General features: G+C 44.8%; 1 protein-coding gene across 2 annotated transcripts in view; it reads left to right on the forward strand.

Moving 5' to 3' along the window:
• Positions 1-11,863, forward strand: part of BFAR (bifunctional apoptosis regulator) — a 29,086-nt gene extending 17,223 nt beyond the window's left edge. Inside the window, exons 5-8 of one of the 2 annotated variants that reach the window (XM_059897090.1) lie at positions 515-659; positions 7,024-7,197; positions 8,691-8,893; positions 10,556-11,863. In XM_059897090.1, coding sequence (XP_059753073.1) covers positions 515-659; positions 7,024-7,197; positions 8,691-8,893; positions 10,556-10,748 — 715 coding nt within the window. In that variant the 3' untranslated portion in view covers positions 10,749-11,863. The remainder of the gene's footprint in view (positions 1-514; positions 660-7,023; positions 7,198-8,690; positions 8,894-10,555) is intronic. The other variant, XM_059897092.1, reaches the window with a different exon arrangement.
• Positions 11,864-12,473: the final 610 nt, after the last annotated feature.

A 12,473-nucleotide genomic window follows, 5' to 3' on the forward strand; every position in this document is an offset into this window, starting at 1 on the left:
TCCGCCTGCCAATGCGGGGGACACGGGTTCGAGCCCTGGTCAGGGAAGATCCCACGTACCGCGGAGCAACTAAGCCCGTGCGCCACAACTGCTGAGCCTGTGCTCTGGAGCCTGCGAGCCACAACTGCTGAGCCCACGTGCCACAACTACTGAGCCCGCGCGCCTAGAGCCCGTGCTCCACAACAAGAGAGGCCACCGCAATGAGAAGCCCACGCACCACAACGAAGAGTGGCCTCTGCTCATCGCAACTAGAGAAAGCCCGCATGCAGCAACGAAGACCCAATGCAGCCAAAAATAGATAAGTTAATTAATTTAAAAAAAAAAATAGAGGGACTGGCAAATAGTAAGCTTTCAGTTGTTTGCTGTTATTAATCTTATTTCATATGTTAGGTGTCTTACCTCAAGCCTAAAGTGTTTATCTGTGTTGATAAGGTGGAACTCCAACTGTGGAAAGTTTGCTTCCAGGATGTAATCTCAAAAGACATCTCCTCCTATCTCCTCGCCCACACCCTAGGTTGCTTTTAACTTTGACAGAGGAAGAATTTTCCAGGGCACCATATACCATAGAAAACAGCAGCCACCGAAGAGCCATCCTCATGGAACTGGAGCGAGTCAAAGCACTGGGTGTGAAGCCTCCGCAAAACCTCTGGGAATACAAGGTGAACTCTATTTTTTCAATGGAAAATAAGTATTGAGCACCAGATATCAGTTATCTGCCTGCCCACTGCTCATGAATACATCAGACAAAACTGAAGCCCCCTGCGTCCCCGCTTTCCCTATGCCTGTGTATCCTTCCTGGGCCTGTTTTCCTACTTGTGTTCTGGGTATATATCCACAGCTCTAGGAACAATGTTCTAGGTTTTTAACCTTAACATAAAAGGCATGAACTGAGCTTATTATCCTTCTGCAAGTAGCTTTTGTCTCTGGCTCTGGCTCTTTTTCCCTTGTGCCATATTCCACTGCACAAGTACGTGACCATTTATACATTCTCCCATTGATGGCCACTGAGATTATTTCCATTTTTGCTATGAGAAACAGGGCTGCTGTGGACATTCTTGGAAAGTTCGTGTGCTCATGTGTAAGACTTTCTTTGTGCTATACACTGAGTAATAGGATTACTGGGTCACAAGTAATGCACATCTTCAGCTTTACCAGATGCTGATAAATTGTTCTTCAGTGTGACTGTACCTGGTTCTCCTTCACAGAGAGAATTTAGCGAATACTGTACTGTAAAATGAATACTCTATTTTTTATTAGTCATAGAATGTCTGGAGTACACAGACCTATACCCTAAAAAAGACATCATGGAGAAAAATAAATACAAATAACCAATAAGTTTATGGGGGAAAAATGCTCACTGATAATTATGGTACAAATGAGACAACCCGCTGGCGTCATTCTCACCTATGACATTGTCAAGGATAAGAACCTTTCATGACGTGAGGAAACAGGCACTCGTGTTTGCAGATCCTAAATTGGCGCAGTCTCTTTGGAGAGCGGTTTGTCAATAACTGTTATAATTTAAACCGCCTGTACTCTTTGGTCTACAGTTTCACTCCTTTGCATTTAGAGCACAGGCAGCATAGCGCTGTGATCAAGAGAGGGCTCGGCAGCCTGACTCCCGGGCTCCTCCCGGGCTCCTCCAGGACACACTGACTGTGGGAACGCCAGCAAGTCCCTGGGCCTCCTGGTCCCGTTTCCTCCTCAGCCAGTGACCTCAGAGAGTCACAGTGAGAATTGAATGTTTGAGTCACAGAAATTATTAAACAAGATGTTGGCCACAGTGTCATTGGTAATAGCACGTGGGAAACAACCTCAGCACCCATTGTTAGGAACAGGTTCAATAAATACAGCTCACCCATACACGTAGCCATTACAAAGGAACGAGGTGACCCTGGGTGCGCTAACAAGAAATGATACCCAAGTTGTTAACTGAAAATAAAGAAAAACACGTTAGAAAACCTACACATTTGTATGTGTCATAGAAAATCTCTGGAAGGATACACAGACTGTTAACAATGTTTTCATCTAGGGATTGAGACTTGGATGGAAGGGTGAATTGTATTTGTCATTTAATACAATTCTGTGCCGTTTGAAGAAAATTGTGTTTATTTTGTGCATGTATTGCTTTAAAACTGAAAAAAACACTAGTTTCAGAATTTTTGAAGAATGGGGATAGGGTCCTAAGATAGAAGATTTGTTGTTTTCTATGTTGTTGTTGTTTGTCAGTTAAAAAAAAAAATCCCTACTTCTCTTTTATCATAAATTATTAGTTTTGTTAATGCAGTCAACCTCTGGACTTCTTGTAGCCAATATTAGTCCTATGGTGGGTTTTAATATCTGACAGAACCTTTCTGGGTCCTGTATCCAGCAATGACCCTCTATTTAGAATCTGTCAAAGTAAACTTAATATTAACCAGAGTGAATGGGGATGGTGTTCTGGTCCCACTGTAAAAAGCAAGCAGAACCTTATCATCAGTCTGCTCCTTCACATCTGTGCTTCAGCCCCTCCCCAGGGGTGGTCACTTGATGCTTAGCCTGCAGGCTGCGTGCTAAGGCTCCTGAGCGCCGCTGTTCTCGTCAGACTTGGGAGGGACAGCTCCCCACGGCAGCGCCGTCATCGCGACCACCTCGCTGGGAGGTTGCTTTATCCTCCTTCTCTGATGGAAGGTAGCCCCAGAGCTGGGATGTTTTGGTCCAGCTGATCCCAGACCTACAAACATGTAACCCGGTCATCTCCCTTTCTCTCGTACTGACCGAGACGTGGCTGGGTGCCTTCGGGCTCTATTTCTGGGACCTGTGTTCCCTTAGAGCCTGCACACCCAGTTGGAGCAGCAGCGCCCCCAAGGCCATTGGTTCTTGAGGGGTGAAAAGTGTTAAGTATCGCAGTGACTTGTGGCCCTCCGAAGACCACAGTACGTAAACAGATACACGGTATATCTGTGGTATTAACGTTTCATGGGGCAGGGGCGGGCTTATGAAAAAAATGTCTGTAAAAGGCTCCTTAAGGGGTAATAATGAAAAAAAGGTTGGGAAACACTGCTTTAAAATGAAGAACTACTTCCATATTTCTATGTCTCACCTAAGTTACAATATAGAGATAATTTTTAGAAGTTAGATTTTTCAAAAAACTTTTACTATGGAAAATTTCAAATATACCCAAAAGCAGGATAATAGTACAAAACTTCCATCAACCCATACGACAGCAACTCATGGCTATGTTTATTTCAGTAATACCTACTCCTGCTACCCCTGATTATTTTGAATCTGAGATAGCATATATTTCATAAGTAAATATTTTATTGAATCTCTAAAAAGTAAAGACTTTTTTTTTTTAATGTATGCGGCTGCGTCAGGTCTTAGTTGCGGCATGCGGGATCTTCGTTGTAGCACTCAGGCTTCTCTCTAGTTGCAGCGCACGGGCTCCACAGGGTGCAGGCTCAGTAGTGGCGGCGTGCAGGCTTAGTTGCCCTGCGGCATGTGGGATCTTAGTTCCCCAACCAGGGATCGAACCCGCGTCCCCTGCATTGGAAGGCGGATTCTTAACCACTGGACCACCAGGGAAGTCCCTAAAAAGTAAAGACCTCTTGAAAAACAAAACTAAAATACCATAATATACCCCCCCCAGAATGAATAATTCTCTGATATTATCAAATAATTTGTCATTATTCAAATACCCTACTTTTTTTTTTTTTTCAGTTGATTTGTTCCACGCAGGGTCCCAACAAGGTCCACATTTGGTTGTCATGTCTTTTTTTTTTTTTTTTTAATTGAGGTAAAGTTGGTTTTCAATATTATATTAGTTTCAGGTGTATAACATAATGATTCAATATTTTTATAGATCATACCCCACTTAAAGTTATTATAAAAATATTTGCTATATTCCCTGTGCTAAACAGTATATACTTATAGCTTACTTATTTTATATATAGTAGTTTGTACCTCTTAATCCCCTACCCCTGTCTTGCCCCTCCCACCTTCCCTCTCCCCACTGGTAACCGCTAGTTGGTTCTCTATATCTGTGAGTTGGTTTCTGTTTTGTTACAGGCATTTGTTTGTTTTATTTTTTAGATTCCACATATAAGTCAAAATATACCTACTTATTTTTCTATGTCTGACTTATTTCACTAAGCATAATACCCCCAGGTCCATCCATATTGTTGCAAAATGGCAAAGTTTAATTCTTTTTATGGAAGGGTAGTATTCCATTGTGTGTGTGTGTGTGTGTGTATTTATATGCCACATCATCTTTACCCATTCATCTGTTGATGGATACTTAGGTTGCTTCCATATCTTGGCAATTGCAAATAATGCTCTTATGAACATTGGGGTGCCTGCATCTTTTCAAATTAGTGTTTTTGTTTTCTTTGGATATATTCCAAGGAGTGGGATTGATGGATCATATGGTAGTTCTATTTTTAGTTTTTTGAGGACCATCCATACTGATTTCCACAGTGGCTGCAGCAATTTACATTCCCACCAGTGGTGTACAGGGGTTCCCGTTTCTCCACACCCTCTCCAGCATTTGTTATCTGTGGTGCTTTTGGTGATGGCTTTTCTGACAGGTGTGAGGTTTTGATTTGCATTTCTCTGAAAATTAGTGATGCTGAGCATCTTTTCTTGGGCCTATTGGCCATCTCACTGTCTTCTTTGGAAAAATGTCTGTGCAGGTCTTCTGAATTTTTTAAATTGGGTTGTTTGTTGGTTGTCATGTCTCTTAAGTCTCTTTCAGTCTATAGATTCTCCCTTCCTCTTGTCATTACCCTGCATTTATTTGTTGAAGAAACCAGATAATTTTCTCCTGTAGTTTTCTGACGTTTTGTACTTTGCCAGTTGTCTCTCTGTGGTGTCACCTAACAGGTCCCTTCTTCCCCTGCATATCCTATAATCCAGGAGTTGGGACTAGAGGCTTACTTTGGTTTAGGTTTGGTGTTTTGGCAAGGCTGCTTTATAGGTGTGGTATTTTCTTCCATCAAGAGGCTCATAATGTCCCATGATCATTGATTGTTTAGATCCATTAGTTCATTAAGTATTGCCAAATGGTGATACTGTAACTCTCTCATTTCTTTTTCACCTTGTTCACTGAAATACATCTTTAATGAAAAGGAAGTCTTCTGTCAACAGCCATTTTGATTATCCTAAGTACAGTTTATACCAGAAGGGCAGGTTAAATGCTTGATCTTCTCTGTTTACTTACCAGTTTCAGAATTTGCTTCCCTGTTGTCCTCCAAACATGACCAATTTCTTTCTTTAGGATTATTAATAACTGAGGATTTTGACATTCTTGATGTATTTGAATACGTTTCAGTAGTTATTCTAATTGATGCTCCAACTGTCCCATCTTTTTTGAGTAGGAGTCTCCTCAAATTATTCTCTGAGTCCACTTTTTAAATTTAACTTTTGAATTGAGGTACAGCGTACTTGCTAATGAGTCCTTTTAACATGATTTATTAGTCTTTGATAGTTTCCGTTCTCACACGGCAAGATGTTCAAGTTACTCTTGCACCTTTCCTGCCCCAGACCTGGAATCAGCCATTTCACAAGTTGGACCTCTTAAAAAATTTTTTTAAATATAGAAAATGTTAGGTACATACAAAAATAGAGGGAAGAGAGTACTCATACCCAGCTTCAACGAGCATCGACTCGTGGTCACCCCTAATGCATCTGTACCCCTCCACCCTCTCCCCACACCCCCAGTCCTGGAATTATATTAAAGCATATCCACACATCATATTATTTCACCCCTAAATACTTTAGTGTGAAGCTCTAAAGAGAAGGACTTTCTTCTTAAATGTAACCGTTATCACACTTTAAAATTTTTATTGGTAAGCCACTGATAGCATCAAATAAGTTGAATATGTTTTAACAGTTTTGTTGAGCTATAATTGACATACACATATTTAAAGTGTACAATTTGCTAAGTTCTGACATATGTACACACCTGTGAAACCGTCACCACAATCAAGAGAGTGAACGTATACATCACTCCCAAAAGCTTCTTCCCGCCCCTTTGTAAGCCCTCCTTCCCATCCCTCCCCTTTTCAATGAGTGTACAGTGGTATCTCACTGGCTTAATTTGCATTTCTCTAAGGATTAGTAATAATGAGCATCTTTTCATGTGCTTATTTGCCATCCTTCTCCCTTCTTTGGTGAAGTGTCCATTCACATCTTTTGCCCATTTTACTTGATGCTTAGTAGCATCAAGTAAGTTGAATCATTTTTAAGTTTCTTTTATAATCAGGAAAAATATAAATGTACATTCATTATAGCAAAATTTACGGAAGTGAAGAAAATGAAAATAAATTGACCCTAATCCCACCTGAGATTCAGACATGGGTAACATTGCGTTTTGCTCTGTTTTCTTCTAGACAATTTTCTGAGTGTACTTAAAGCAGCTGTTTTATTTTTGTATTCATTCCGCAAACATGTACTGACATCTCTTGGGAGCCAGGTGGTCCTTTAGGAAAGGGATCTCAGTCCTGAATCAGGCAGGCCCTGCTTTCACGGCACTGACACTGTAGAGGTGGATGGCTACACATCTTAGATCTTTTCTTCACCTAACGCTGTAACATGAGCATTATCCAACACTCCTCCTATACATTCCTCCATGGCTGTATGAATTCTGGGCTAAATATCTACTGTAACTTCAGGACTGAGGTCACAGATTTCACTTTTTCTCTATTATGCACAATGCAAACACTAAGTATTTTGTGCATGAGGCCTTCTGATTTTTTTTTATTAAGTGGTGCCCACTGATTACTTTCCCGAAAGGTTGTGTTCTTCTAAATGTGCCTAGGAGCTTGCTTCTCATCCCCCTATCCCTCCCCACCCATGGAGAGAGACTGGATCTTTCTATAATGTAGCCTAACAGATGGATTATTTGGCCTCTTCTTCCCATTCATTCATTCATTCATTACCAGTGCAAACCACGTGGAGGAGGGCGTGAGACTGCGGAAGGAGCATGGGTGGGGAGCGGGCAGCTATGGTTGTAATGAGTCCCTGCACCCGCCTCATCCTCTGCAGGCCGTGAACCCAGGCAGGTCCCTGTTCCTGCTGTACGCCCTCAAGAGCTCCCCGAGACTCTGTCTGCTGTACCTCTACCTGTTTGACTACACAGACACCTTCCTGCCCTTCATCCATACCATCTGCCCTCTGCAAGAAGACAGCTCCGGGGAGGACATCATCACCAAGCTTCTGGTGGGTCTGGAGAGGGCCTTGAGTGGCTTCATGCCACCATTCCTCAGCGTGGGATGGAATTGGAGACATGGCTGGCGCCTGTCAGGGAAGAGGAAACAACATGAGCCTTCATTTGAATTTTGCAAGGAGAGCCCCTACGAAAGAAAATACAGCAGGAGCTTCCCCACTCCCAGAAGCCTGTTTTGTTTCCTGCATTGCATAGCAAGAGGGGTTACCCTCTGGACTTGAAATATTTAGGGGAAAAAAACCCAGCTTTGCTTCTGTTATAAAAGAAGATAGCATAGGTCCAGATTGCCCAAGGGTTAGATCTGTGGGCCTTCCAGCCTGGTAATCTGTCTCTTAACAGGATCCCCAAAGGATGATTATTTGTCCTACCGCAAGGCAGGGTTAGTATCCGTCCTGTTGGCCTCAGAATAGTAAGCCGTCATCCAGCTCACTGATGGGAGTCATCACGTCAGCTGGCCACAGGGCCTTTGGCAGGGATAGTTACCCACCACAGCTCTGATGGATTCCTTCAGAATTGTCAGTGGATCCCATTGACTCAGGGTGATTGGGTCTAATTGGTCATCGGAGGGTGATGTCCTTTACATTGGTACTTTTGGGGCAGTCCCTCTGATCCATTTATATCGAAAGTCACATGGATATAGGAATCGTCGCATATGATGTTGAAACAGAATTCCTAAATCTCCAAAGACCCTTTTCGAAACACTTGAATCAAGTGCCTACCTAACTGACCTCAGCCTTGGGTGTAGTTTTAAGCCTGCAGGTTAGCCCCTTTGCGCAGTGTTTCTCTAATTACCCAGTTTTCAGCTGTTCCCTGCCCTTGCTGGACTGGGAGCACAGAGACCCCCTGACCTTTCTGTTTTAAAAAGCCCCAGCAGCCCCTGCCATCAGGCTGACTTTCTTCTTGGGATGCTCAGTGTCTGCTCCATTGTACACAGTCTCGCTTGGCTTTCATTAGCCTCTGGATGCCTATGAGTTGTTTAAATACTCTTGTTACAGATTGCCTGCTAATTCTGTAATGAAAGTTTTTCATTTTCCCAAAATTACTTTTTAAAAGTATATGTTTAATTTTTCCACGACCTGTTACATTCTCCCACAGAGGAGCTGTTGACTTGGCATTGTCTGAGCCGTCCTTGCAGTGGTGAGGAAATCGGAAAGCTGGTTAATTTTATTCATTTCAGCCTCATTATGAATAATGCTTAGATTACTCATGCTTAGATTTTTTACTTCTGAGCTTCCACAATTATATAACAAGCATCTCAGTTCAGCCTCTTTGGTAACATTTATCCAGTGTAAGATTAATTATTACAAGGTGAGTTTATGGATGGAAATCTCATTTTAGATTGTTGCATATGTGTGTATGTGTATGTATGTTTTAATAAATGTAAAATTCACTGGGATAACCACAGTATTTTGTGTAAAAGTCAATCCTTATGATTTTTTGTGTCCATTTTTATGTAGTTTTATTTACTTGCGTGTTATTTTTAAAGGATCTTAGAGAGCCCACATGGAAGCAGTGGAGAGAATTCCTTGTCAAGTACTCCTTCCTTCCATACCAGCTGATTGCTGAATTTGCTTGGGACTGGCTGGAGGTCCATTACTGGACGTCACGGTTTCTCATCGTCAATGCCATGTTACTCTCAGTTCTGGAATTATTCTCCTTTTGGAGGATCTGGTCAAGAAGTGAACTGAAGTAAGTGTGTTTTTATGTAGGAGATGGTTGGAGCAACAGAGACTGGGAAAGAAATACCAAGTGGAGGAGAAGTCCTCTGTGGAGTGTTGTTCAGACTCGAGAAGACGCCACGGGCTCTGGTTTAGAAATACTGCTTAAGCAGCAAACAGGAAAATGCCTTTGTGTTGGGGGTGGGGTGGCTCTCGTGGCGCTCACTGTTAAAGTGCATCCCATGTGCCTTCTCCCCATGTGATACACCAGGTAATTCCTGGGGGCGGGGGGTGCGTGAAGGGGTTTAATAATTGAGGAATAAACAAGTGAGAAGAAGAGGGTGCTGTACGGAAAGCAGCAGTGTGGCAGAGCATAAAGAGATCTGATGAGGAATTCTGTAGGCGTGAGTTCTAATCCTGCACTGCCACCAGCTGGGACAGTGATCATTTCTCTGGATTAATGCATAAAATGAGAGAGTTGGACTAGACAGTCACTGAGTCAAGTGACTCTTGGTTGTAAGTGAGAGAAACCAACCTAAATTGGCTTTCCTACCAAGGGAGATGCCCAGTGAAGGCTTCCTGCATGGCTGGACCCAGAGACCCGAATGCTGTCATCAGGGCCACCCTCTCCCTCTCCCTCTCCCTCTCTCTCTCTCTCTCTCTCTCTCTCTCCCTCTCTCTCCCTCTCCCTCTCTCCCTCTCCCTCCCCCTCCCCCTCTCCTCCCCCTCCCCCCTCTCTCTCTCTTACAGCTCTGCTCTGTTCAGCCTCAACAGCACCTTTGTTTGGGGGCCCTTGACCACTCTGGGTGTCGATCTGAGCAGCTTAGCAGCCCTGGAGGAAAGAGAGCACTTCTGAGGCTTGTGAAAGCCTGAGGCTCACATGCCTTTGCTCTGATTGGCCCAGCCTGGGTCACAGCCTCCCCCTGCCACCCCGAACCCATCACAAGTGCAGGGGTTTGTGGGCTCCCCGTGTCCAGATGCAGGTGTGCACTCACAGCCGACGCCCCAACCAGACCACATGGAAGAGAATAGGGGAGGGAGACACCCTAAAGGGAAACTCAAAAGGTGCTTCCAGAAGACAGGGTATGGCTGCTGGGCAGGCAGAAGTAATGCATCAGCACACCAGCATCCTTTCGGCCTGAAACAGCCCATGACGTGAAGGGGTCTTGGCCTCATCCATCAGGAGCAGCCTTATAAATAGTTCTGAGAACCTGACAAGAATCTCCCTCATTTATTTCAATTCAGTGAACTCACTTATTCAGGCACAGTTGATTGAGCCCCTACTCTGCCCCTGGTTCTCTGCTGGACACCACAGATCTTTTGGTAAAGAGGACAGTTTATACTCTGAAAGCCTGCAGCCTAGCAGAGAAAATATTATGTTAAATATGTACAAGAGCGACCCAGCGAAGAAGCGGGTGGAGTTGGGACTGTGCTGGGAGGCCTCGCCTGTGGGACCAGGTGTGGGGACTGGGCGACGGTGCCCTGCGGAGGCACCCTCTAGGCTGCGTCCTGGGAGTTGAAGGTGGAGTGGTCAGGGAAGGTATGTCTGGGGCACTGGGGACAGGAAACAAGGTCTCTGCAGCACTGGCAGCCAGGCCGCGTCAGGGAAAGGCCCAGGGTCTGAGCGCCCCGGCGCTGTCGTTAGAAACGCCATCACTATTCTGCCTCTCAAACGCTTCTCTTCCTTTTTCAGGACTGTGCCTCAGAGGATGTGGAGCCACTTTTGGAAAGTATCAACACAGGGGCTTTTTGTGGCCATGTTCTGGCCTCTCATCCCTCAATTTGTTTGCAACTGTCTGTTTTACTGGGCCCTGTACTTTAACCCAATTATTAACATTGATCTCGTGGTTAAGGAGATCCGACGGCTGGAAACCCAGGTGTTGTGACTGACGCTGCCCAGGCTCTGAGGGACTCTTCCAGCCTCCCTGCCAGCCAAGCTCTGATGCTTAAGTGCGGCGAGGGGGACGGGGAGCGGACATCCTATTCTCTGCCCCTAGTGAACAAGGTGCTGCTTTGTCTGTCAAAGGCTACAGCCAGGTCTTCTCCCCCTGCCTGTGGCAGCAGGGACTGGCGCCCCAGCGCTTGGCCGACAAAGCCGCCGCGCCTCCCACCCAGCCACCTTCTTCGTGGGGTCTTGGGAGGCCCAGTCCACGACACCTGGCAGGGACCCAGGGTTCTCAGAGGACATGGAGTGGGTCTCAGTCCCGCTTGCGCTAATAATCTCAGTGACTGACACAAGGCTCCCAGGGCAAGTTGGAGCCCTGAGACTGAGCCCAGGGCCAGGCCTGTACTCTAAGTTAAGTTTAGGAGAACAGGAAAAGATTTTGTCATAGGTATGGCAGTTGCACATAAAAAACACAGGAAAAACCAAACTCCGGTTGACGATTCTGTCTTATTTAAGAGTTGCTAGAAGGTTTCAGAGTTAAACCTCTGAAAGGATTCAGTTCAAGATCAGAATGATGGTGGTTAGACTTGCCATCACTGTTTTCTACTTGTAATCATTGAAAGTTTGGATCTCTTTTTCTGGGGCAATTGAGTGGGATGTCAGGCAGTTAATGGAGAGTAATTCACATCAGGCCGAGCTGCTTCAGTGCTACTTAAAATTGTTGTTTTGGGGTTTACTTTGTTTTGTTTTTAAGAATTTAATTTGTAAAATCCAGGCTAGTCCGTTTGTTTAAGGAAACATTTTGTACATTGACCTCCCACTGTACACTCTGTTCTGATGTATAGAACAAGTATAATTACACCAAGTGCTGTAATTGTAAATATGAAATGAACTGTGCCCTTTGATTCCCTTCCAGTGTGACAGTAGCAGGTGTGAAAGGCAGTCAACCTGAAGACTGGCCCTGCAGAGATAAGCTTGCATCCAAAATGTTTTTTTGTGACTCCATGAACCATTCATTAACCCTTTGTATCTTTGAAGATTTCACTCAAACTTTGCTTCTGAAAGTTTGAAGAAGTTACTTGAAATAAAAATAAAGATTCTTTTATACAGGTAAAACTTCTATGTAGAGAAAAATAAACTGTTTAGGAAGCATGAAGAAAATCTGCATTGCTCAGTACGACCTACTGGTCACACTGAAGTCCCCCAGCCTGACGTGGACATGGAGCCGAGGAGCCACGGAAGGTTTCTTAAGTGAAAGGAGGGAGAATGTTTTCTCTCCCCCTGTGTCTGCTCATCAGGCCCTGAGGCTGCCTGACTTTACCTGCTTAACCCTCGTGACCTGCCAGAGACACTGATAGCCCAGCCGATCTGCAGTACCTGCATGTCCCTGGCCTCATGCCTCACAGGGTTGGTTACTCTTCTCCTTTTCAGATGAAGTGATGGAGGCTGGGTGGCACTGGTGGAGCTGGGCCCAGGCCAGACTCCCGGTCCAGCACTCCCCACCCGCCCCCCTTGGCCTCCCCCCCACACCGCAAATCATGCTTCAAAGATGAGTAATACCCACACGTGCTCTGGGGAGGATCGCAAAGCAGTCTTGGCAGAGAGCAAACAGGCTGGGCTGGGCTCTCCCTCCTTATCGCCTGCAGGAGGGACAGGCATATCAGAGCCAGGGCCACCAGCTGCCTCTCTGCCCTCAGACCCTCTTGGCTTGGTGTGTCAAAATGGG

Source organism: Balaenoptera ricei, chromosome 15 (assembly GCF_028023285.1).
Source record: "Balaenoptera ricei isolate mBalRic1 chromosome 15, mBalRic1.hap2, whole genome shotgun sequence".
Taxonomy (NCBI): domain Eukaryota; kingdom Metazoa; phylum Chordata; class Mammalia; order Artiodactyla; family Balaenopteridae; genus Balaenoptera; species Balaenoptera ricei.